The 27,007-nt window shown below is 41.3% G+C and overlaps 2 protein-coding genes and 1 long non-coding RNA gene across 3 annotated transcripts; 2 read left to right on the top strand and 1 right to left on the bottom strand.

Annotated features, from left to right (window-relative positions):
* The first annotated feature begins 52 nt into the window (after positions 1–52).
* Positions 53–8,650, top strand: LOC116932871 (gem-associated protein 2). The gene is made up of 6 exons (XM_032940764.2): positions 53–234; positions 300–384; positions 451–606; positions 671–781; positions 837–6,900; positions 7,071–8,650. Exons 1-5 carry the CDS (start codon positions 131–133, stop codon positions 1,149–1,151), a joined length of 771 nt encoding a protein of 256 aa, XP_032796655.2. The 5' UTR covers positions 53–130; the 3' UTR covers positions 1,152–6,900; positions 7,071–8,650.
* Positions 1,746–23,134, bottom strand: LOC116932858. Its single transcript, XM_045180445.1, is given in 11 exon segments — positions 1,746–5,847; positions 5,849–6,693; positions 7,631–8,088; positions 8,910–9,234; positions 9,776–10,068; positions 11,114–11,254; positions 14,911–15,120; positions 16,814–17,449; positions 18,468–18,773; positions 19,338–19,549; positions 22,729–23,134. Coding segments are annotated over 9 exon segments (3,939 nt in total). The 5' UTR covers positions 18,520–18,773; positions 19,338–19,549; positions 22,729–23,134; the 3' UTR covers positions 1,746–4,868.
* LOC116932865 lies at positions 16,336–17,871 on the top strand. The gene is made up of 2 exons (XR_004399762.2): positions 16,336–16,724; positions 16,862–17,871. It is a non-coding gene; the product is annotated as an uncharacterized LOC116932865 (long non-coding RNA).
* Positions 23,135–27,007: the final 3,873 nt, after the last annotated feature.

The following is a 27,007-nucleotide window of genomic DNA, read 5'->3' as shown; positions in this document are numbered from 1 at the left end:
CAAAGTATAAAGATGGCTCTTCGATTTGTTTTTGTCAAGTGCCCGTAGTGCATTCTAGCGTAGCAGACGACTACGAACTTCAAAACAAATAGCTGAGAAAGAGAAAAACTACACTCAAATCAAAACTATCATGGATGAGTTTCTCCATAAAGCACTCTATGTCGAAGAAACTGATGAGGATATTGATTTTGAGACAGCACCCAGTACGGGTCAAGAATACTTGAGACGTGTTATGTAAGTTAACAAAACTATTAGTTTAGTACATCAATCCGCATGTTGATCTGGCTTTCTTTGAATAGGGTTGAATCGCGGAAATGTGATGCTGTCGTTGTTGCCGATATGACAGGGAAAAAGCTTAAAGCGCAAACCGTCTTGTACACTACTGTGAATTAAATTGGTCAAAGTAAAAAAAATTATAATTATTTTATGATACCATCTTGTAAAATATAGGATTCTGGCTGTCCAGCTGCACCACCTGGTTTCCTTCCTTCAGAAGAATGGGAAAAGTTCCAAGTTTCAGAGTTTTCCTCCATAAGAAACCAAATGAGCCAGTATTTGGCTAAACAGAAACAACAAGGAATCAAAATTAAACCATCCATAACCTTAGTATAAAATTTTAATGTTTTATTCATCTGTTTTTGTGATTCACAACTTAAATTGTTTATTTTAGCCCAGTGGAGACAAAGAAAAGGAATGGTCGATACTATGCTTTGGAAATCCAGATGATAAAGAATGTTCAGGAACACCACCTATGCTTCCCATAATTTTGTCGCTGAATCAGGTAATCTTAATTGTTATTTTTCTTGACAATTCACTTAGCAATAACTTTGTCACAGTTTATGGTTGAAACTCTGCTCGAGTACAATGTGCAGTGGCTGGAGGAGACAAGTTTTTCACAACAGAGGGGTCAGTGGCTCTATGCTTTGCTGGCAAAGTTGGAGAAACCTTTGAAGCCCGAAATGTGTAGTCTCATCAGAACGCTGGCGCGCTTGTGTAGCACGTTTCGAGCCAATTTAGCTTCTGCCGAGGATCCCCTTTTACCCCAACTTAATCTTTTTATATGCCTAGTCGGTCGTTATTTTGATCAAACCGATTTAGCCGATCCGATCAAACAAGAAAAAGAAAGAAAACATCCCTTGACCCCCCTTTGACTCTGGCGCTGCATTGTCAAATAACGATAAACTCGAAGAAGCGCTATTTAAAATACAAGTTTTTTGTGCTTTTTTAAAATATTGGAATGTCATTACAGTGACACTAAATCATAGAATTTGAAAAAGCATGATAATTTGATCATTTTTCATATTTAAATACGTACAAAGTATAAAGATGGCTCTTCGATTTGTTTTTGCCAAGTGCCCGTAGTGCATTCTAGCGTAGCAGACGACTACGAACTTCAAAACAAATAGCTGAGAAAGAGAAAAACTACACTCAAATACTGTAACCAGTGGCAACCAGCCATGGCCAGTGGCACCTACTGTATAAAGAAAGAAAACTACAATCAAATCAAAACTATCATGGATGAGTTTCTCCATAAAGCACTCTATGTCGAAGAAACTGATCAAACAAGAAAAAGAAAGAAAACATAGTAAAGGTGAGTTATATGTCTTATTGTCTGCACGTCTGATTTGTTTATTTATACTTCTTGTTCAACCCCCTGTCCCTGTGGATAAAAAAAAGTATTACTGACAACAAATTTCCCGAATTGTATTTTTATTTTTCTTTATTTTTTTCTTTTTTTAAAATTATACTCGCCATTTTGTAAGAAATAAAAAAAAGTAATGACTCATGATAATATAGTAAAAGATCGTGGGTGAATAAGAACATGCATGTGGCTGATGGTAATACATTTAACACATTTGTTTTCTTCAGGAGGGATAGGAGGGTGGAGCTGAGTTGCTTTTGTTTTTGTTTTTTTCTTCTCCGCAATACAGGCAGGTGATGAAGGGGTGGTGAAAAGAAGATTGTAGCGATATAGCTGGAGGAAAGGGTAAACAAGAGATTTAGTACTGGCAGCTTTTTCCCCCCTTTAAGTTTCCGTAATTCAACAGTATATAGAGATACGTTAGAAAATTTGAACTTGCCGTCGATTGAACGAACCAAGAAGGAAGAAGAAGAAAAAAATTGAGGAGAAGCAACGCCAATAAATATCTTATTGATATTGTCTGTTTTTCCTTTTTTTTTTTTTGCTGTATCCATCGACAATCAAATGTTCTCCGTTTTCTTCGAAAAGATGAAACCCTTTCACAGTTGAATATGATTTAAGTAGCGTATTGAACGGCTGAAAACGACATCGGGGAGCAGCGGAGAACACACAAAGTAAAAATAGATGTGACAAAAAAATATGGCGAGTGAAAAGGGAAGAGAGATATGGCCAAATACTTTCCGAGAGTGGGGGGCTTGATTTTAGGAGGGAAGGGGTGACACAGAGATACAAGAGGTAGCAGCAGCAGCAGCATTTTGGGCGAGCGAGGTGTTGGTGAATTAAAACAAAAATGTTTTATGTCTTTCATGTGAAATGGCACAACACTTTATGTACGATGCTGTGACACAAACACACTAGCCCACACACACACACACATATACAAATATATTTTTATTGTGTTTTAAAGAGAAACAAAATGGGGATTTGTTATTTTATTTATTTATTTTATTTTTTTTTTTTTTTTGCTTTTTAATCGTTATTGCTTATTTGACAGCCTGACGTATATATTGTGTGTGTGGGTTTCAAAACGTCTCTCTTTTTATTTATTATATAGCGCACTTCGAGTTTTATCTGGCAATCGAGGACGAGAGCAGGCCATTCGTCTGACTTCCGTGGAAGAACGTGAAACAAACTGCTCTCTTTTTTGTTTGTTTTTTTTTTTTTACTCAAAATGTCACAATGGCGGTCGAGGGGGGACACGTCAAACAGAAAAGACAAGTATATATGTATATAGTGTCACATAGTAGCGCACATAAAGTACTGAATATTAGAAGAAGTAAACAAAGAACGATGAAAAAGACAACCAAAAAAAGAAATGCCAAGACACGAAATTATTTATGACGAAGAAATTAACAAATTTTTTTTTTTTTAATGATGAAAAGCTGCAATAATAATAACAAAAATGGTAGATTTCAGTGGTGTGTGTGTGTGTGTGGGTATAGAGCAGAGAAAACGATAGGATTTGTTTTCAATTGAGAAGGTTGGGGAGGCGAGTGGTAACAACCATGAAAATAAAAGGTTTCCAGAGGAACGGCCACATAGCACACACATTCAGATAATAAATCAAATCATTACATATCAATAAACACGTAACACCCGAGAGATACAATACATTGTATAGTGGTGTAGGTGTGTATGCCCGTGTCAAGGGTATTCTATAGAAGGAACAGCAACAATAAAGAAAAAAAAAAGGGAAGATCCAGGACCATAGGTTACGTAACACGAACAAGGATGGGTTGCAATAATAACCGTATTTTCGTTGTTTTTATGATTAATGACGTGTATGTGTGTGTTGGTGGGTGTGTGCCTTTTAACAACAACAAAAAAAAAAAGGGGATTTTTTTTTTTTGTGTTCGCTGCAATAATTCATTAGCCTCTCCAGTCACCTTCCTTTTTTTCCTATCTAAATCGATATTCGTAGTCTTTGATTACCCTACAGACACACGAATGGATGTCTTTTTATTTCTTTTTTTTTTTGCGTAAGGCACAGGGCTCTCGTAATTTTTAAAAAGAAGCTTTTGTTAGTTTGTTTGCATTCTTTTCCTTTGTAGTTGTCGCCTATCCGGAAAAAAAAAATAATGATTATGATTTGGGGATATTTCGGTATAAATCATCGAGCCAAAACATACAGGGGGGGCCAGTCTGATAGAAAAGACAAATAGGGGAAAGGGAAAAACGGGAACCCAACAAATCCAAATATATAGGCAGTGAAATAAGAAAACATTTGAAACACGTAAATTCAGGGCAGCATATAGTTATGGGCGAGAAAAATTACAGGGCAGTTATTTGTTTTGTCGGTAGATGGCATTCTTTTCCTTAATTTTGAGAGTCATCTTATACGCTCACACACTGGAAATATTAAATTCTTCATTTCAAATGACATTCCTAGTGTGTAGATATTTCAAGCGCCCCCGTAAAAGAAATAGCAGACATCAAAACACAAATTTTAGATATGGCAGATTTTGTCTTTTTTTTTTTTCAAATTTACCCCCAAGCAAAGAAAGAAATTAAATTTTAAAAATCATAATAAATGCTAATTCTCAAAAGTGTGTGTTGAAAATTGTCGATCCCCGTTAATTGCAACACAAAATAAGAAAAGAAAAAGGGATCAAATTATTATTGTTTTAAACCAACAAAACATGCGAGATTGTAACACATCTCGTTAGAGGGGGTCGGGAAATGAATAGGACAAGAAGAAGAAGAAAAAAAAATTATAGTAATTAAAGGTGCACATCGCATTTCCGCACTTAAATTTGATGAAGAAACGGCGTATCACAAACGATCATTTTTCATATTTCCATTTTCTCTCTCTCTTTCTATCTTCTTTTCTTTTCGCCATTTCTTAAAACTCAATCAATAAAAAAAAATAATAAAATAAAATTTCTTTTTCTTTGATAACTTCCAGCTATGAAACACGCCACCAAACAAAACCTGGAAGCTTAGCAGCCCATCGCACTTGCGTCACTTCCGCCCATTTGTTTTTTTTTTTGTTTGTGTAGCTGCGCACGCACTTTTTCAGCTCGAACTGCACACAACTTCACTGCTATGTAGTAAACAAAAACCAAAAACAAAAAATTCAAAAACAAAATGTTACGACAAAAAAACCAAAAAAATTCAAAGATAAAAAAAAAAAAATGTTTCTGTTGGGTCAAAGTTTGTTTCGATTTCACTGAAGCGCACAGCACGATTGACTTACGGATTTCAGACGTCTATCATTAGAAGTTGATGATATAGAGGCCGCATCATCGCCGCTCCTCGATTTGTTATGCGCGGCCCGGTGTAGGAGCAAAATGCGACGCCACGAATTGGCTCGTTTCTTCTTCTTCTTCTTAGCGCCACCGTCCTCCGATTGTGCTGACGTCTTCTTCTTTCGACTCTTCAACGAGGAGCCGGTCGTCAGTAACGAGCTGCTGCTATTACTTCGACTACACTGGCGGAACGAGTCGTCCAGCGTTGTCGATTTGATCGAATCGCTGTGCTGAACAACCGAGTCAGCGCCTGAATCGTCCTGATCGACAGACACGCCCAGCTGATAGTAAACGGAAAACTTGGCCGGATCGCAAGTCCGAGTCAGAAGCTGAGCGCCAGCTTCTTGTAGAAGATCGTCGGACGCATCGGAAGCCACGGCGGAATCGGAACCGACCCTTCGCATTGCTGGCCCATCACTGGATGGTGCAGTACGAAGGGTCGCCACCCCGTTTTTTGGAACGGTCACTTTGTTCAACGCTTCCACTTCTTCTTCTTCTTCCACCTCCTGATGGTGGTAATAGATGTCGTCGTCTTCAGAGTCTCCTTCGTTGTCCATGAACATGACCGAGTTGGACGAGGCAATCAATTGCTGCTCGATGGGGGCCGATTCCAGCCATCGGCTGACGGCCTTCGTGATGGGCCCTCCAACGGCCGGCGCCTCCTCTTCATTCGGCGTTTCGACCGCGTTCGGTGTAGGCGATTGCGATGGCGTTCCGGCTCCGATTCCCGAATCAGAGCACAAAAGGGGACTCGTCTCTTTCGAATTCGGTTCGCTTTCTTCCAAGATAACTGTCCTCCAGAGTTGCGGCTGTTCCAAGCAGAGCGTCAACGCTGGCGGAGGATCGTCGCCGCACAAAACGATTGCTTGCGGCTCGTCGTCTTCGAAATAGACGTCGGCCACTTCGTTCTTTGTCGTCGTCGTCATCCATTTGGAGGTAAACGAAATCATCGCACAGCGAAGCTTGCGGCTCTTCGCCATCCAACGAGTCACGATCGATAGGCTCTTCAACTTTGTCGCTGACGCCCATCAAACTGTCTCGCTCGAAAGAGTCCGTCCTGCTGCTCGGAGTCGATTGGATTCGACCCGAGTCGCTGGATGCGGGCAAGAGTTGCGACAAAAGTTGAACGGCAAACAAAACGGCCGCATCGGTGTCCTTTGGACTCGATTCTTCTTTCTCTTCGGGAGGGACGACTTCACTGGCAATTGTAGACGCTAAAGGCGTCGAAAACAAAGGGAAAGATGGCGTCGAACAAAATGCTGGTGACTCGAGCGTCTCGGCAGGATCGGCTTCAAAAGAAGGACAATCTTCTCGGCCGGATGGCTCTTGATCGCGAGCGGCGAGAGGCGGGAAAATAGCGTCATCGGTGGTGTTACTTATTGTGTCGGGCGCAAGTTGGTCGTCGGAAGGCGCATTGGAAGAGGCTAAGTCGGGAGTCGATTGCGGCTGTTGGCCGGAATCTTCAGTGTGGGATGGGGATGATAACAGTGGGGTTGGTGGTTCGACTCGACTAGAGTGGGGCGGATAAACGGCCTCTTCAACGAGCAAAAGATCATGAGACGACGAATCGGCTGTCGGAGTGGCTGGATCGTTGGCAACTAAACTAATACTTGAGGCGGCCGGAAGAGTCATTTCCTCCTTTTTTGCGTCGTTTTCTTCTTTCACGGCCGTCACTAGCGTTTCCTCTTCAGCCGTCGCAGCTTCATCCTCTTCCTCGTCTTCGGCCGCTCCGTCATCAGTAACCTTTTTTTTTTTTTTTAAATAAATAAATAAATAATGATAATAATGATAGTTGATAAGAAGAAACGAAATGAAAATAAACATTCGAGAAAAAAAGAAAGAAACGAAAAGCATTAGTCGTCAAGTCGGCAACGCTGCACAGGATGACAGATTCCATCATTCATTTTGTTTGTTTGTTCAAGTTGTTGTTGCTGTTGTTGTTTCTTTATGGTAATAAAGGCTACACAGTTTTGAATAGAAAAAAATAAAAGAGGAGTTTTTAAAAAAAGTTAAAGAAAAGAAAACTGGGCCCCATCTAATCCCATTCGTGCCAAGGATAAAATGCTACATTAGAGATTTTGTGTTTGTTAGTTCTTGTCAATGTTTTTTTTTTTCTGTAGGAGGAATTCTGAAAAAAAGAAAGAAAAAGCATAAAGAGAAAGTGACAAGATGCTGTGATCAAAAGTCTAACAACAGCGAAAGAAAGAAGAACTTTGAACACTCTCAGATCACATTTGGAGAGGCAGTGATCAGTTCGAGGGGTGACACATGCTAGCTTGGACACACGAGAATGCTACGTCTAATAGTGGCACTAGAAGAAACTAGAACACAAAGACACAACAATCAAGTTGGCACGAAACAAACTCACGCATGACGGCTCTATTCATCTCCTTCCCTCTCTCTCTATTTCTCTCTCTCACTGCCCTTGTCTCTACCTTGCCTTTGGTGGACAAAGCTTTCGGGGAAAAGAAAAACACAAAACTAATGTTCTCCTTCAGGCGAACCTTTTTCACTAACAAATTAGAATTACAAATGTCTTTCAACGATTGTCATGAATGACGATGATTCGGGAGAGACAATGTCGGCGAGAGAGGGAAAGGGAGAGAGAGAGCGAAAGAGAGAGAGAGAGCAACGACTTGGATGTGACAAAGGTAGGGCGAGTGAGGACTGTGTGTCGTACCCTGACTAACGGCTGAATGGGCCGGGCTAGTTTTAGCGATTCCGTACGTTCCACCGCGTCTGCCATTGTCGTCTGGGTCTTATTCCGCTTCTTGCGCCTCTTCTTACGCCGACCCGTTCCAGCGCTTGCATTGGCAACAGCCGTCGGTGGGGCCACGTCTCGTGTTCCCTTCGGTTCCAGCGCTTTCTTGTTCGATTCGCTGCCTTCCAGCTGTTCGCCACTCTCGTCCGGCTTAGCGCCATCCAGTTCAATGGACTCGGTCAGCTTCTCTTCTTCAACGGATGTCGTTACGACAACGTCGGCATTCACATCCATGGCTTCTTCCAACGCCTCAAATTCCTCCTCACCACCTTGTTCCACGTCGTACGGCTCGTACGCGTTGGGGAAGAAGACGTCGGGGTAGTAATAGTAGAGCTGTTGTTTATTCGGATCGCAAAGTTGTTCCGAGCTGCCGCCGCCTGTTTTTGGTGCATTTTTATGAAAAATTCAAAGTTTTTGTTTTTTTGTTTTTGTTTTCAGTTGATTTTTTTTTTTCCCTCTCTCTCTCTTTTTGTACTTTTATTTTAGTTTTGAATCTTTTTCTAATTGGTATCACAGCTCTCACGTCGACACGGCAATAGATTCAGAGAGATAGATTGGGGATGGGCAGCGGGGGGGAGGGCTTGATTGAGTGGATTGTTTTGGCACAAGACGAGAAAAGGACAAATTTAAATATTTAAAAAAGGGGGGCGGGTCCAAACCAGTTGCTCGCGTAATTTGTGAAAAAAATATAATAAATTTAAAAAAAAGAGGGACGCCTTGGAAACTAAATGGCCGAAGGGGACAGCACTTTACGTCTTTCAACTACAAGCAACAACATCAACAACAACAAAACTTGGTGGAAATAAAATAAAAATACAGGCAGCAGCAGTTCGACCGCGACTTCAACCGACCGAAATTTGTTTGTTTAAATTGTACGCAAGCATTCGTTGACTAGTCCAAAGAAAAGAAATTAAACGCTAGTTTAATTGTCTTGTTTAATGGTGTTCTTTTTTTTAAAGTCTTTTGTCAACCAAAAACCAAAAGAAATAAGAAACACTCCAATAAATCCCAGGGAGGAGTTGAAGGTTTGAATGTTAAATGAATTAAATTTTGTTTTTAAAATGTTTTTTTTTTTTTTTTTAATTCTAAACAAATTTTGAACTCAATGGAGAGGGGGAAAATAGGGAAAGAAGCTTGGACGAGGTGACGATACACTCAAATCAAAACGGAAGAGCCGATGGAAAATGGATTCACTTACCGGAAGCGTAGAGGGCAGGTGGGGCAAGGCCGTAAGCGGCATACGGATACACAAATCCGGCGACAGTCATTTTGCGAGTTTGATGATGGAGATTGTTGTCAAGTTGTTGATGGTTCGACATCATCGTCATATCCATGACAACGGCAGCGGCAGCGGCGGCTGTAGCCGCCCCTCCGCCCGTTTGAGCCTTGGGGTCGATGGCGGGCGAGACGAGCTCCCCCTGCGGGGAGGCGGGTCCCTGCGAAGACGGCCCGGTACTCTGGCAAGGGCTGCTGTTTTCCGATGAAGATCCCGTCTCACTGCTCATCACCTCCTGGCTGCTGGCCTACAATTCACGGTAATGTAAAACAAAAAAGAGTTGAAAATGGCTGGACACGCATCCACAAAGGCGAGCAATTTGAGATGATGGAAGTCACAATCCATCACGTTTTATATCTAAAACTGGCAACAAATCTTGTATTTTAAAAAGGTTTTCTTTTCTTCAAAAATGTCGAGCTATGCAAACTAGGGATGTTTCATGCCTAATAGAAATGAATTGGAAGGAACGAGAACATCTTCTTTTTGGGTTCCAAGTTGTCGTGAAATAAGAGCAGCAGCAACGACACACACACACACACAAAAATGTGCGGGAATTTCTACGTGTTTTCTAAACTTCCCGAAAGGCCCATTAACGTCGCACGGAGAAAATTCTTTTCTTTCCCCTCCCTTCACTAACAAAACAAATCTTTCAACTCTGCAATCTTCAACGGTTTGAATTCCAGCCAATTTTTTTTATGGGTGTGGCTTTTTTTTTTTTAACTTAAAGTTTGGAAATAGATTTAAAAATAAAAATTTAAAAAAAAAAAAAGAGCAAAATTTTGTTTTACTTGATAAGATTCGAGTGAATTCCTGCGGGTGCTGGAACTGGTTTCTGGAAGCTGGCTGGATCCTGCAACTTCGCTTCCGGCCGGATAGCCCAGAGCGTAGTAGTAGCCCACTTCGCCGCCATTGGTTGCATCTCCGTTGGACGCGGCCCTTGCACCGCCAGCTCCTCCGTACCAATCGATTGTTTGGACGGGCATCGGGACGGGCACAGCCGCCACGATCGGTCCGCCAGGATAAGTCTGCACCAACATGCTGCCAGGGTACATGCCACCGTATCCACCGTAGAAATCGTACACTGCAATCAAACACATCAAATTCAAATCATTCAAAATCTGTTGGAAAAACTATAAATGTAGGACAACGATAACAAACGTCTACGAGCTTACAATTTTTTGCTGTTTTTAAAGAAGAAAAAAGTACAAGAGAGAGAGAAAAATATTAATGATGAATTCATAAGCGGGTAGGAGAGAAAGAGGACATTCCAGTGCCTTTGGCCGGCTCTGGCTCCTTTCATTTAATATTGACGTGCTTCCACGTCTGCTGTTTGGCCGTGTCTACGGAATGTGCTGGGCATGACAGAAAATCTCATTAGTCCGCCCAGTCACGCTGATTCACGATCGACGGGCACATCACAAATCCTCCGCGCGCACGCGCACACACACACGCCAGATGACATCGTACACAATTCTTGTGTGTCTCCTCTTTCTTTCTTATTTCAATGTACACTTTGACACACACCAAAAAATGAGGAGGCACCGAGCGCGGATGATTGAAAGTTTCTGGAACACGGACAAAACACATCGAAGAGTATGTAGGGGTTGGGGTGGGGGTGGGGGTGTTCATGGGCGAAGAGGGTGAAGGGCGAATAGAGAAGGTGAAAGAGTTTGGCAAAGGGCCAGAGAGGAAAAGCCGATTGGACTCGTCTTGTCACAAGAGATACACGACGTCGACATGTCACGTTAAAAATAAAATAAAAAAACTCGTGAACACACGAGGGGCTTCTGGCTTTGGTCACCTTCGAGCTGTGCCAACAAAATGACAAAACAGATGACAAGAGAGCAATGCAAAATAAAAACGAGATAAACAAATTCGATAGATGGAAATGATTGTCGACACACTCTAATTTGAAATGCATTTTTTTCTTTTTGAATCGACACGATTTCCATTGCCAAATTGGAAATTCAGATCAATGACTAAGCATTTCAACCCCCTCCTTTTTTAAATAGAAAGCCAAGAGTTTCTTTGCCGACGTCATGTTATTCCAGACACATCCGCAATTTCACATTTTAAAATAATCATAATAATAAAATAAATCGATGAATAAAAATTTTAAAACTTACTTGGGAAACAGACGAGTGGTGTGCCGTCAGCATAGCCGGTTTGAAGCGCCGCTCCGGAAGCGGCGGCCATGGCCGCATCGCAAGGTGCGGCTGATTCGCCCGCTGTGGAAGACGCATCGCCATTCGAGCCACTGTCATTGCCTTTGATTTTTTTATTTTGATTCAATAAAATCAATGGAAAAAAACAAAACAATTTAAATACAAACAAATAAAATCCAAACGTTGATCAAAATAGAAATATGGAAATCGATTAACATAGAAGAACGTGATGCGCACCCTTCACCCGTTTTTATTTGCGTTTGACGCACACGAGTTATTTATCCAGAAGGATCGTTATATAGCAGATGATTGGGGAATAGATTTTTTTTTTCTTTTTGCCAGTCGGTTCGGATCGATCAAGCCGCCAAGGAGAAAGAAAGGGCGGATGGAAATGCGTAGAAGTGGAGAAAAAGAAAAGAGGGGGAAGGCAAATCGTTACACAAGGGTAACACGGCAGGCGATTGGATTTGAGCCAATCGATTTCTTTCGTCGGCCATAGAAAACATGCATAAAACGACACATTCGATCGGGCCACTCGCCCCACCTCCTTCTTCTTAATAGAAAATGCCGATTCATCCGAAAAAATTGTGCGTTTTTTTCCCCAAAATGCCAAGGAAAATAAAAAAACAAGTGAAAAACGGGGCCGGTCGTAGCGGTCAGACGTGATGTTCGTTCAACACGAGGCTCGTGATGCGGCAATCTAATGGGCTACCTTTAAAATGAAATACTTAAAAGAAAAAAAAAAAACAGGCCTCAAAGTGTGGGGGGAGCCACATGTGAAAAAAAAGAGCGTCCTCATTGATTATTAATGAGGCTCGTCGCTACGTATTGAATAACAAGGTAAATCAAGCCGATCGCCTATTTTGTTACGATTGAACACACGAGGAAAATACAAATTTAAAACAAAAACAAAATTAATAATAATTTTAAAAATAATAAAGAAGGGGGGAGGCCGAGATCATTTTCGAAATAAAACATCAGAGGCGCTGCTCGGAATAGTTTAAAACAAAAAAAAGAGGCCCACCAATAACATCCGATTTCAACCGGAATTTCAAAGAGAATCTTCACCTCTTCCGATTTGTGTGAGCAGTTTTTACAAGGTCTACATTGTTTTTCGATGCAGGAAGCGACAAAGATCACTAGCGGTTCACCTTTTAACTATAGAGGCTCGTTAGAAAACACCTGCCTCATTAGCAGCGGATGATTTTAATTCAAATTTGGGTTTTTTTGTCGGTGTAGGGTCGTCATTAAAAAGGCTGAAAATGAAATCAAGACATGAATTCAAAGATGAGAATCAAGTTGGGATTGGCGATTGGCCGTGTGCCCCGTGAAAATGCCAAACATTTGAACGATGACATGACCAGACGACACGCGTCGTCTTCGTTTCGATGTTCGATTCGGACAGGAAAATTTGAAACAAAACGCAATCGAACTAGTTTTTAATGCAAATACGAGAATTCCTCTGGTTTTTGTGCTGCCCTTCTCAAGGTGCGATAAGACGTCGCCATGGCGACGCAGCCATCGATTTCGCCACGCAAACAAAACAAGGGACAAATCAACGAACTTGTACCTCCCTCCCCCTCAAACTTTATCAGGTAAAAGCTTATTATTCTAGTCGCAATTGTTCAACAAACAAAATCCTCTCGTTTTTTGAATTCAAATGATCGATTTATTAGCACAAGCATCGAACGACGTTGAGAAATTCGTAGCGGGATGTGCACGCAGACGACAGCCAGACACAAACTCGGAAATGAATATGAACCGGCTTGCCCTTGATTTGTTCTTCATTAGCTGCCGCTAGTCTGCGGCTTTTTAGTTTTAAAATAAAGAAATCCCTGACGTGTCTGCGTGGCTTTTCCTCTTTATAGATTATATAGGTAAATAACAAGAGCGTTGGGGGCACGGTGCCAAAAACTACACACACACACACACACTACACTTGACTTGTGTCTCTTAACATTTCCGGAACTGGAGCTTCTTTTCGAGATCGTAAATGTCAACATGACATTAAAGGGGGGAGAAGGAAAGAAGGGCAAGTAACGCAGAGAGTCTCACGTTAATGATGATGACGACGGCATGTTCCAAAACCTGCCACGTCTTCTCTGTTGCCTCATCGAGCTCGTAAACTAGAAGATGCAGTTCTATTTGCATATCTATTTATGAGTAAGGGTGGAGGGGGGCGTACTGTTTTAAATGAGATTGAAACTTTATCATCGCTGTTAAAAACTAAACTACCCCAAACGAATTCAAATGAGTTGCTCTCCTTTTAACAAAAAAAAGAGGGTAGGCTATAAAACCTACCCCCTCCGCCCTCAAAGGACATTCACAATTGAAAATGTCAATGTAAAACAGAATCTACTACACTAAACATGTTTTGTTTTTTGTTTCTTCCACCGGCCTCTTGTTAAAAGTTTGAAACAAAAAGCGAATTTTTGTACGTAGGCCAAGATTCTTTTTCCTTAGCCCTGGCCAACTTCCGATGGTCGTTCATCATGTGGAACACGTTTGAAAAAAAAAAAATGCCAAACTTTGGCATGACGTAAGCAAAGAGCGTACCATTAACACAAACAAGAGAGCAATACATTTAGTACGAGCAAGTCGAAAGGAAATATTAAAATTCCTTTTGAATAAAACAAAAGAATTTAAGATGCCTCCTCAATTGTTAGAAAATAAGGGGGAGCAGATTCATCTTTCAAGATGTGTTCATTTTATGTTTTGGCACGTTTTTCTTACTCCCCCCCTCGGATCCTACACCCTATTATTAAAGAGAATGGCTATCTAAGGTGTTCTGGCACATTCATAATGCCCACACAATTTTCCCCTTTTTGTAAGGAAAACAAAAAATTTTAAAAGGCATTGTAATAAAACAGGGGCCCGTCCAAGTGGGTAGTGGGGTAGGTGTAGGAGAGTCTAAAGAGATAAGAAAAAAAAAGATATATTTTTTTTTGTTTTAAATGTGAGTCTGTTTGCTTTTTGCGCCCAAGTCACAGGGTCCGTTTCAAAAACAACCTCCCCCCCCCCAAAAAAAACAAAACAAAAGAGAAACGATCATTAAGGTTCCCCCCCCCCAAAAAAAAAATGTTTAACCATCATCAATACAGTTCGAGGGCACGAGACAGTATCTCTTTAAAAAAAATTTCAAAAATAAAATATTTTCAAGACCCACTCCGCCCACTTGACGTAATGAGCTTCCGCGAACTCTTCCTTTAAAAAAGAGACCATTTTACTACACCAGCTCTGTGAAGAGAACAAGAGGGTCCTGTTTTTTTTCCCCCTTAATTCTTCGACAAAGATAACCCCCTTTTAATTTTTATTTTAAAGAAAGAAAAAAAAATGGATCCTAACGAAAATAGAATGAAATTCTAGAACTAAGGGGGGCTATAACCTACCCCCACTAACATGTCAAAGGTTTCCTTTAGGCTTGTTTGTTTAGTTTTTTTTTTTCTTTTCTAACACACGCATCAAAAAATAAGGAAGGGAGAACGTCTTATCATAGAGATCAGTTTCTCATCTCTTCTTTTGTTATCTCGTTCCCTTTCAAGTGAGAGAGACCAGCTACAAGACGTTGGGGTCGTTCATGTACGGTGGGCAAATACGAGTTGTCAGTTGGGGTAGGAAGAAGAAGAAGAAAAGAGGTGGGTTCTGCTGATTAGGGGGCGCGAGAGAGGACAACCGGAAAATGAACGGAACCCACCTGACGAAATGCGTCCATTTCTGTTTCCGTCCCTCATTTGAAAACGAAAATGATTGAGACTTACCGCTGTATTGAAATGGATCAGCAGAATCGCCTTGCGAGGGCGAGACGGGCGATGCAGCGTTGCCGTTGAGACTGTCTTGCTCGCTGTCCGCGTGCACGCTGGAACCGACTGGCGGTGCGCTCGTCGTCGTCGAGAGCTTCTTTTTAGCGCCGATCGATCCCTTCTTGAAGAGAACCTCTTGACGTGGCGTAGAAATCTTCGTGTACTCCTCTAAAAAAAATAAAATTTAAAATGCAGTTAGACAAAGTTGAGTTATTTAGCCGAAACGTAGTTGACATTACATCGGCCCTTTAAACAAACGCCTTCCTTAAAGGCCCATAGCAACAACAACACAAGTTAGCGATCGGGATCGTCAAGCTCGAGCCAAAACTATCAAACTCGTTGCTTTAAAAGGGAGAACCAGTTTTTGGAGATTCCATTACGTCAGACAGTTTGAGGAAGAGGACACACAAAAAAATATGCCCTCGGTGGCAAAGTCAAGTGGAGGTCACGTGATGTAAGTAGCCCCCCCTGACGTATCAACACAAACTGAATGAGGGGCCGGTAAAACACAACAAAAAATTCTATTTTCATCCACAAAATGTTTTTTTGTTTGTTTTTTTTTTGAAATTTGGCAGACAACTTTAACACACACACACAAATCCTTTAGTGATGGATGCATTTTTTTGTTTTAAATCCAACTCCCATTTTCTTAGATTTCAAATAAATTTACAATTATTACAACGTGTTCTCTCCTTTTAATGAAGAAAAATGAGATTCACCCGCAATTAAAGAACAAAACGACCGGCGAAAACTGAAACAAAATGGCCCGTCAAACGTCGGCCATTGCAGACAGCAAGAAATTCGCTCGAAAAGAGGACAAATAAAGAAAACCTTGGAACAGACAAGGCCGGCCCGTCAGCTAAATTGTTATCCCTCAAAAAAAAAAAAAAAAATAATTTTCCCCTCCCCTCTGCGTGTGTTCCAGCAGCAGTTTATTTTCAGTACATGTCACGGGGTATATTGTGTGTATAAGGTACACACACACATAAGGAAGAAGAAAAACAGCGTGAACGTCGGCGTCCAAGAATTTTTTTTTTTTTTCTGACGAGAAACGACTGGAACGATGCCGGATGAACAACTTGGAAAAACAAAAGCAAAAAAAAACGGGGTCTTGTCCCCCCCCGTATGAAGTGTATATATACCGTGTTCCCTCTATTCCTGGCCGCGCCACATACTACACACACACGGAGAAACGCGAGCACATGACCGGCTGTGACGTCATCAGCGCGTGACTTCCAACTGGCCCCCTCCGCTTTGCTGGACGGAGTAGAGAAACCTCCGTCCCGCCGACGGTGTAACCCTCTCAAGACTAAACTTGAAGTGGCCATCAGTGTGTTGTTGGATAGAAGGCCCTCCGCCAGCTGTACATCAAACAAGGTCGATTGAGAAAAAATCTATCGATTGTTATTTAAATAGCAGCAGGGGTTTTTGTTGTTTCAATCTCGGTTTCAAGGCTCGTTTTTAGTTTTTTAAATCCTAGATTTTCGTGTTAAACGTCACGTGATGTTTCACATCCTCTGGACTCGTTTCTAATCTCATTCGCCATTTTTCCTAGTGTCTCTCAATCTTAACAAGATTTTCTTTCGAATATGTAAATTGACGAGCGGAACTGAAATTGAGATCTTAAAAAATTTATAAAAAAGATAAGACAGCTCCTTCGTACAGCTTCCTTCCTTTTTAAACCGGAACATCGTCTGCTGGCCAAGTCACCTTTTTTTCTCTCACACCTGCCCTTCCCCAACCAACTTAAAAAAGGGAAAGAAGCCCTTGGGGTAAGTCTTCCTTCCGTCCGGCATCAGCCACCCACACACACATAAATCAATACCCCCCCGTTGTTAAACAGAAAAAAAAAAGGACTGACCGTCATTGAAAATCTTTTTCTCGATGCCGTGCATTTTGCTCAATCCAGGCGCGCCGTGATGATGGTGGTGATCTGCGTTGGCGTAGCCGTTGGAAGAGCCGTTGTTCCACGAGTTGGCCCGTCCGTAGCCGTTGTTGCCGTAGGTGCCGTTGAACGAGTTGTAGCGCGCAGACGGGCCGTTGTTGGCGCGACGGAAGCCGTTGGCCGCCGATGGAGCGTTGGAAGAGCCGCCAGTTGGCCGGCCGCTGTTCGACTGGTAGCCATTGTTGACATTGTAATAGCCGTTCTTGACCGGCTGTGAATTGCTGGCCGGCAATTTCCACGCCGGGCCGCGTTGATTGCTGTGATTGGAGACCATCATCGCTGATTTCGTCTGCTCTTCTTCGCGGCCGGATGATGCGCAGTTGGCACCGCCGTCCGAAGATGCTGATGCTGTGCTGTTGTTGTTGTTGTTGTTCACTGTGGTCGTCACGACGACGGCAGAGGCGAACTTTGATTTCTTGTCGTGTTCAACGCAAACGGATTGCTCTTTCTCGTCAGAGGGCAGCACTACTACGTTCTGTCTCAACTCTTCGGGCTCTTGTTGTTCTTGTGGCTGAGTCTCGTCGTCTTCCTCCTCAGGACCTGAGGCATCGCCTATTAAACAATTCACAATCAAATGTTATGTAATGTCAATTGGGGGCAGTGCCAGATTGTGTCAATTCTGTGCGGCTCGTATCGATCGTGACACATCGGGACGCGCGCAAGTCCTTCAAACAAAACGGACAGGCAAGGAAAATCGATGCCAACTGCAAGTTAAACCCTCCCCACATGACGAGAGCCATTTTTTTTTTTATCCCAAATGTTGTGCGGATGGGGGGGGGTAGTGAATTGGAATCCATCACATGCAGGTTCGAACCCAACAAAAGAAAATTCATTCCCATATGTTTTTTTTCTATTCCCCATTTTTAGATCGTGAAAGGGGAAAACATTGCGTGACCCCGAAACCCTTCCTAGAAAAAAAGCCATGTCTAGTCTCGTATCACTAATAATAATAATAATACAAGCAGTAAAACACACGATTCTTGTCCTTCCACTTTCTATTTCCCAGGAAAAATTAAATTATAACGATTTTTATTTTGTTTTTTTCTACTAGCGCTGAATATCTAAACTCTCCTGGAATTTCACCTCTCACTCACGGATGTGAAAACGACGCAAAAAAAAAAAAAACTGACCCAAAAAATAAAAACTGTTAATAGAATTGTTTGTGAACCATTCGCCACTGTGTAGAGGGGAACGAAAGAGATAAGAAGTTCTGCTATTTTAAGAAAGCTGATGTTTGAAACTGCCGCGCAACTCGAAAAAGAGTCGGGACGGACCTGTGCCTCTTTCAATGGCGTCAAGTGAACTAATGTCAACAACGATCCGTTTCGTGTGCACCAATAAAAATGAAGGACACACAATCAGACGACGTCTTCCTTTGCTGATTCTTAAGTACCACGTCATCGAGTCCCCTGTTACACAGAGAAATTTAATGCTGGAGGGGTGAACGCAGTCCCCCCTTTCCATTCCTCTAAAAAATGAAGAGGGGGGGGGGGGTTTATCTTACAAAAAAATAATAAAAAAACAAATTTTTAAAAGAGAGAAAAAAGAAAATGGGAAATGAAGAACTTGCCTAGCGAGAGCCGCCTCCATTTGGTGCGTCTCGTACGGGTCTTGTTGCCCATCGGTTGTTTAGGTTTTAGAGGGTTGATCTCTTCGACTTGTATTTTTTTTTCTCTTTCTCGCTTCTTTGGGTCTTCAAATCTATCAAGATTTTTTTTTTTTTTCACTCCCCTTTCTGATGTGTTTTGTTTTGTTTTTTTCTTGTCCGGAGGAAATGGCCCGCCGGTTGTAAAAATCTCGTGTGTTCCAATTTGATTTTGTCCAGGCACTTTCCCCACCCGATTTCGGTCGAGTTTTTTTTCTAAATGTTTCGTGTCTGTTCAACAATTAAATTCAAACTATTAATTATGAAATTTTAAATGTTTTTTTGGAGCGACACCGCAATCAAATTCAAGTTTCTGATTGAAATGTAAGATTTACAAAACAAACTATTGACACTCGATTGAAATTAGAGACACAAAGCGCACACTTCTTCTTCATTAAAGAACAATTTTCTTTTTTTGTTTCAACTCTTTCTAGTTACGTAACCGGCCGTTATGGTTTTGGCTCCTTGCACTATGTGTGTGTGTGTGTCTGGGGGAGGAGGGAGGGATACACGAAAGAACTGAAAAAAATCCCAACACAGCAGGACTTCACTAGTCCATGTCGGACAGTCTTCTGAGCACTGGGTTGACGGGCAAGCTGATAGTCATGAGACCTCAAACCCCGGGCAGAAGGGAGGGGTTGGGGAGGGTGGGCCAAAGGCACACAGACACACACAGCAAAAAAAAAATGTTCTAGAGCAGGAGCCCCCAGAAGCAAACACAGAAAAGAGAACGAAGAAGAATAGGAAGAAAAGATTATTATATATATGAATGTGTATATGTATAAATATACGTACAAGGTGGATGTGAAGGAGAGTGGGAGGTGGCTTCACGTGCTAACGTCACGCCCCACTATTGGAAAACTTGAAAAGCACGAGACTCCTCCTTGTGTATCACGGCTCCCTCTAGTTAAAAGTCATGTGACGAGGGGGGCTCTTTGACGTCATCATCGATCTCCTTCGTATAACGTTCCTCTTTTTTTTTTCCTCCTCCCCTCTCGTACCTTCCTCTGAAATAGAAAAATAAAATGAAAAATTTTTAAAAAAAAAAGGCCACGTGGGTCGTTACGTTTATCAGTCACGAGTTGTCCGGTTGGACGTAGTCTGTAGGGATTTTGAAAAATTACAGTTAAAACGTTGGCTACCGAATGGGATCCACTATACGAATAAATCCGGTCAATGACATTGACGCGCTTTCGACGTGTTTTCACATCGATAAAGGTAACGATTTTCATTTGTCGGGGATGCAATGCGCAGACGAAAACAGTAAAAACCCAAAAACAAAGTCGTTTCTAGCGTGGGACACTCGAATGTAATCAACAACAACAAAACAGGAGAACCTTCGTTCGGGGCTTGTTCCAAAATGCCGGTTGCAGTAGCATCAACATCAAGGGGGTAGGAAGGAATAAAAAAATAAAATAAAATATGTTTGGCTCGTGACTTGTCATTTTTCGGTGTTGTGTCAGTTTGCGTGCGATATCAAACAAAACTGGCAGCTCAGAAAATTGAACGCAGCCAACCATCTGATTGCGTTAAAAGAACGCGTTTCGCTGTTTCATAAGCAAAAACTTAACAAAGCCTCGATGATTTAAGTGTGAAAAAAATGTCCATCAATCACGAGATGTTTAGATATTTATCCATCACGAACTGATTTGTTCTTATAACATTTTTTTCTTTCACGGTGCACGTGGTGCGTGACTCGTCCTTAAAAATCCCAAAAGGAAGTGATTTTCTTCGGGGAAGGAAAATACTTGGCAGCTAGACGATAATAAATGCAGTTATTGTAATGATATTATTAGACAGAAAAAAAGAAAAATCAAAACAATGTGCGGTATGCTTGCGACCCCTCTGAGAGGTGAGCGTGACAAACGACGACACAAAGCTCTCCAAACTCTGCAGCAGATGAAACGCATTTTGAATAAGGAAAAAGACGGTGTGTGTGTGTGTGTGTGTGTCTGTGCACTTGAGAAGGTGAATTTGACTCTCTCTCTCTCTTTGGGTGAGGGCATTCTAGAAAGAGAAAAAAGTATCGGATTCGCCATACGAAGAAAATAAGAACAAATCCCGTTGGTCTCTTTCACATCTCCCGCTGATGTGTCAAAACGAAAAGAAACAAATGACGACCGAAAGAAAAAAAAATTGGTGAGTTTTTTTTTAAAAACAATTCGAGGGTCAAAAAATAGCCTTATTTGATTGGGATAGAAACGAAGATGCTCGTTAGATGTTAGACATCAATCAAAAAAAAAAAGGAAAGGAAAGACGATCCAATTGTACATCATGTGGAAGACATTGTGAAGACCATGCTGGCTTCGTTACTGCCTTAATTCGGTGTGGGGTTCGAGAACAATGAAGAGGTTCCCTATTACTTGTCCGACTGGCCTTGTTCGAACCAGTGTTTTGCGGCTCCTGGCGGGCCGGCAGCCAAACAATATTGAAGTTCCTTCTTTCTTGTCTCTCTGACGGCTCGCAGAGGGGGAGAGTAATAAACGTAAATTGACTCGCAAAAGAGGGGGGTTTCTGTTTTCACCGCCCCTTTTACTCGATCCGTCAAAAACAAAATATATTCTTCTTGTCCTTTGTAGAGAAAAAAAAATTGTTCTAGAATGAATTCGGAGAGAGAGAAATGACGTGCCTCGTTCCAATTGTGAAACCTCCACTCGACCGATGCTTTGATGAGTGCCAAAAACATTCCCCACGGTCACGACACGTGATGCTAGCGGGATCTCACGGGACTACACACATTTTTTTATGTAACCGAACAACAAGAAGAAGAATCCAGTAGAGATTCGTATTTTTGGGAAGAGAGAGATGAGGGGGGTGATCTTTCATGATGTACAAATTTAAACTATGGGTTGTTACGTAACGGTACGTTGCCATGACAACCACAACCTGACCTGGAGGGCAATTTTCTTTTACTTCTTAATCGCAGTTATAATCATCACGTCGGGGTCTGTATAGACGAAACCGGTTCATGGAGAACATGCACCGCGGGGCAGGGACCGAAACTTCAAAGATGAAAATACGGACGAAAAAACAAAAAACAATCGACACAAAAATGGAAAGAAAAGAAACGGCCATGTGAAAAACCTTTGCTGGACGGCCGTAATTCATTTTAAATAATACGTGTTGGTTTTCTTAATCGCACGGAATTCAGTAGAAACATCAGCAGTCGTATGCAAATTGATGTAAAAGAAAATTCGCGATTGATTGAAACGCGCCATTGGCAATAATTTTTGCAAAATCTCTTGTTATTACGTAACAGAATATTTTCTACCTAGTCACCATTGGCCTCGGGGCATTTGAGCCTCATCAACTCGAAAGGAAAAAAAAAAATGGTATTAATAAAATTCGCTACAATTTTTTCTGCTGGAATCACGAACGTCCCTGTTTTAGCCTCAGGTTTTCATTCTTGATGCAAAAGAAAAAAATATTTGAAAATAAAAAGGCCGCCACTTTAGCCGCAACAATTTTCACGTAGATACTTAATAAACACGAGAAGAGCCACAACGCTAGGCAACTTGTGTTTCCTGCCGTATAAAGACACACAGACATAACAAGATGACCTTCAACGATTTCGCCTTGGCTCAAAATTTTATTTTAAAAATCTACTGGCAGGTTTGAAAAAAAAATATTTAAAGCGGGTAAAAGAGGCCATCGAGGCCATCTTGAATTTTTTTTTTTTTAGTTCATTACATTTGGGCTCCGTTGGGCCAGCAAGAAAAAAGCTGGAAATAGTTTGCATGTTGCCAAGTTGTGATGGGCTTTCAAAAGACAAGTTGTATTATTAAGTCAATCTCTCTTTTCTCTAGTCGTGACCCTTGAAAAAAAAAAAATACCTGACAAAACATGTCCCGAAATAAATTTTCTCTAGTTGCAATGGCCGATCAGCTGATGGCCCGCGCACGTGAAACTGTTCCCCTCCTTTTCTTTCTGCATGACGATTGAACTTTTGATCCGAACCACACAAAAAATGCAAGTTGGAAATCTAATTTGGCTTTGAAATAGATAAAAATCTCGTGAATATTTTTCGCCATGACACTTTGTGGGGGTGGGGGTGAAATACGTTTAAAGATGGAAAAAGATGTCGGGGCCGGTCGAGCACGTGCTTCAAAATGCGAGACTTACGACAAGGCATTAATGGCGGGGAAACGAAACAAGTTGTACTTGATTGAGTCAAAAGAACACTCACCGTTTAGGAGAGAAACTGCTGAATGTTCAATGGCACTGTAGGAAATGATTTAATGTTGGATCCTTAAACACGTGAACCCAATTTTATCGATAAAAAAAAACAACGAGATGTTAATCTCAAAAGTTGTCGACTCGTCGATCAGAAAGCCAATCAAGGACTAGTTTTTTCACGTCTTTGCACCACATCACATGTTCAAGAAAGTCAAAAAGGCAGCAGTTCCAATTTTGACCGCCAGGGGGACTACTCTTATCTCTCCATCGAGCCGTGAACTATAAACACCGAGACATTATAGTAAAAAGAAAATGTACATTCACATGCACATTTTGCCTTGAAATTTCATTTACTTAGGCGCTAAATAATGTTCTTTCTCGAAAGAATTCAACGGACGTGTGTACGTGTGTGTCCTCTACAACTGTCATCGGAGACGGCCACACTTGCGTGTGTACGTGATATGATGATGCCTAACTGCTGCTACTGGCCACCAGAGGCCTATCTGTTCCTTATCATTTTCATGACGTCTCTCTTCCCCTATGAAGACGATCGGCATCAGATTGCACCATTGAGCGTAATATTAAAACGATCTACGCATGCCGTACCAAAAGTCCAAGGAACTCCCCATGTGGCTCACTAAATGTTAGCGATTTTTTTCAAATAAGGGATGGGAAACCTGGTTGCGAATCGAGTACCTGTTTGTACCAGTACCGAAATGGTTGGTTGGAAAATATTGGAAAAGGTCTCGACTACACACGCAGAGCTCTGTAATAATCTCGTGGAGTGCCTACAGGTTTTTCCCGCTATGCATTTTGTTTCACTATCGTTCAAATATGGGGAGACGTGATGGTGCAACCAAGTGCCAAAGTCTCTCGTGTTCTACCATGCAGTGTGTAACAGCACTGAAATGGAAATACACACACACACACACCTCGGGTTTCTCTAAATAGTCCAACGTTTGATTATCTCGTTCAATTGACACGTTATGAAATGTGTGTTGAGTGTTTGATTAGAGCACTCATTTGACTTGTTTTCTCACGCTGACGGGTGAATTAATTAACTAACGTGGACTGGCTTTTTAAAAAGCAAATAGTTGGCTGAGTGTGTATGTGTGGTTGAGTACGAATTTTCAGTGGTGGTGCAATCGTGTTGGGAAAAAAAAATTTTTTTTTTCCCACTCTCGCGGTCTTTGTGCTACCTTTCGTGCATCCCGAATCAGCCCGCCCCTTTTAGAATCCCCTACGGGAATAACATTAAATCGATTCGTAACCACATCACAAAAAGATTCGAAAAATAATAATCAAAAGAGAAAATTCAACGTGCAACATCTTTTTTTTTTCTCTTTTTATGAGTCGACTTTTGTTTCAAAATGGACGCCACGAAAACTGTCAGAATTTGATCAAATGAAAGAAAAAGGTTTTTCGTCGTCTGCAATGACGAGATACATTGATCAACAACAGAGAACAGACACTTTAGTGTCCATTTTGTTCGTCTGCTCCTTTGGTCAGCAGGTTTCATAGTTGTTAAATAGACCTTTCCTTCTTTTCTCTAGTGTCGTCCTTTTGTTTTTTGTTTTTGCCGTCGGGAAATGCGAGAAACCTTTATTTGTTCGAGTTCAAACCGGTTAGTGGCTGAGCATGGGCCTGGACTCTGCGTACGTGTCCGACTTGGCAACCAGCCCCCGAGTCTTCTTTCTAAAATAAATTTTTAAAAAATATACTTTGACTGAAATGAACAGTGTGCTTCAATGTGTGTTTACTATTTAGAGAGAGAGATGTTCTAGGAAGGAAAAGTTTTTTTCAGAAAACAACAACCCAAAAATAAAAATGGCTCTTGAAAAAGACAAAACAAGTTAGGACCAGATTTTTTTTTTTTTGCTGCAACGCTCTGCACATCACGAATATAAACCCAATAGCTATATGCTACACAGGTATATCCTATAGAGGCTACCTGCAATAAGTGGCAAACAGAGGGCATCATTGGTTGAATGTAAAATGAGATGAGCTCCCCCCCTACGACCATAAATTTTTAAAATAAATTTTTTAAATAATTGTTAGAGAGGTCCCCCCCCCTGTAGGACATTATCTCTATGTAACGGATAATAAGCATCATCATCAACTTTTGGTCGGGGGGGGCTACCGAATGTTTCAACGGTTGAACCGGCTCCGAAAAAACCGCTTTTGGGTCAATCAGCGATAATAATATTAAAAATAAGAGAAGAATATCTCAACTGATTGTCCATTCTTCCGGTTATTCCAGTTATGTAAATTCGTTTCTTTCGCTGTGTGTAGCTATATAAGTTTACTTGTAATACGGCTGCAAACACTGAAGACAGGCTTTTGAAATCTCTAGCCGAATTGGCCTGCCTTGGGCTGAACGCGTGGCGTCATTAAGCTGACGAAGGTTCTTTTTATTTTCTTTATTTTTCCTATTTTGCTTGAAAGAAACGCACGTACATTTCAGACAATACATTTTGTCTATCCATGGCCACTCCCAAAGTGTTCGGCTTTATTCCGACTTTTACTCGTTCACTGTCGGCAAACAACCCAAAAAGAAGACTGACTGATTATCTTTCTCTTGGAACTGTGGTTTTTCTTTTAAGCCAAAAACTTATTTTCGTTTTGTTCTGTTTTTTTCGTGAAGTAGATTTTAGAAAGGGAACAAGGAGCTACCCCGACAAGTGGGGTAGCAGACAATTTTAGTATGAAAGATGAATAGTTGAACTTCTAGCCAAGGATTATGCAGTCACCTGCTGTGCATTTAGAATCTTCTGAAATTAAATAACTTGATGGTAGGAAAGAACAAACCAAACAAGGGTTTAGTCGAGAATAGATCCAGTTTTGTTTCACACGGGACATTAGTACCCGTCAAGTCCTCCAGCATGATTGATTGTAGTTTTGAGTTGCAATATTAAACTTACCCGCCATCTGGCGTTCAGAATTACAAGCTTTTCTCGGATCGATAAAAATCTCAAAATGAAATGCCTAGCAGCTTTTGTGATATGCAAAGGAATGATTCACGCATCGTAAAAAGACATTGATCAGCAAACTTATTCGTGGATTGAAAAGGAGAAAAAATGAATAGCATTTCGGGAGAGCTAAAGTCACATGAAAACCGGAATGAAATTTATATCGTCTAATCACACCCACAATCAATAAGAGGCTTGCATGTTATCTCGTTTTTTTCCAAGGCGCGTGAGATTTAGAATCTTATATTTATTTAATGTCTTTTTATGCCTTTAGCGATGGTGTTATATATTCCCGGCCTACCTTGACGTCATCTGTGAGACAGTTCAAAAAGAAATGCTGATTTGGTTAGTTGGCGGTCATACTTACGATTTTGCATGTACTCTGTCTTCATTTTCAAACGCATAACGGAGCTATACGATTATGAAAACCAAAACCAAACTATAACAAATGGCAGAAAATATATTCTGAAGGCTTTTGTATTCGAAAAACGTAGACTGGCCTATTCCGTCGGGTTCGTTAGAGGGGCATGTATAACAAATGCAAGTGTCAAAGCCATCATCTGTTTGAAACATAGTAGACTCGTGGGGGGAGAGGTTGGTCTTAGGGACAGGTCAACATGACAGTTAACAAATCTACGTGTCGGTCACGCTTCTCAGTCGACCCACCTAACTAGGCCAGTTTGACGTGTTCAGAAACTAAGAGAAAATCCGAATAATTTACTGCTGGTGTCGAATGTATATGTAGCGATAGTGAGAAAGCAGTTTTCATGTTACCTTAGTCTTTTACGGCTGGCCATTCTTGGAATAACCGGACGTGCATATTTATTTTTATTTTTTGCTGCCCACTGCATACGTAAAACAGTGGCAGTTTGAATAGTCAAACCAAACCGACAGGTCGACTTTTATTCATTGGTAATTTCATTATTGCTCCATCATATAGTGCAAAAAAGTAAACCTAGCCCCCCCAAAATTTGCATCTAATTACAGACAAGCCGCAGATGAGATTCTTAGGGGGGAAAAGAGATATGTTTTGCGCGCAAGTTTCTAAAACGATTATGTGACATAAATGCGGAATGTTCGTCCAATTTAACCAGGGGAAAAGGACGCAGCATTCCAACTGCTTTTTTCATTGGAGCATTTCTCGCAATCATTCACCCGTTTGTGTATATATACCGTTCATACAGTCATCTGTATCCAAGTCTAAAAATTCGAGTCGTTCGATTTACGTTTCTCATTTTATTCGGAGCTAAAACAAAAATTGAACAATGACTAGCTCGGACGGATTGCCAACAAAACGTAGCCTACTTTCTCGCTAAACGA

Source organism: Daphnia magna, linkage group LG10, assembly GCF_020631705.1.
Source record: "Daphnia magna isolate NIES linkage group LG10, ASM2063170v1.1, whole genome shotgun sequence".
NCBI lineage: Eukaryota > Metazoa > Arthropoda > Branchiopoda > Diplostraca > Daphniidae > Daphnia > Daphnia magna.
Note: the sequence above shows the minus strand (reverse complement) of the source record. Positions and strands in the feature narration are given on the sequence as shown.

Bases quoted from the DNA above. Each gene is read 5' to 3' on its own strand.
- LOC116932871 (XM_032940764.2), top strand. From the start codon at position 131: ATGGATGAGTTTCTCCATAAAGCACTCTATGTCGAAGAAACTGATGAG. The intron at 235-299 runs GTAAGTTAACAA...TTCTTTGAATAG, and splicing joins GAATACTTGAGACGTGTTAT to GGTTGAATCGCGGAAATGTG. The intron at 607-670 runs GTATAAAATTTT...TGTTTATTTTAG, and splicing joins TTAAACCATCCATAACCTTA to CCCAGTGGAGACAAAGAAAA.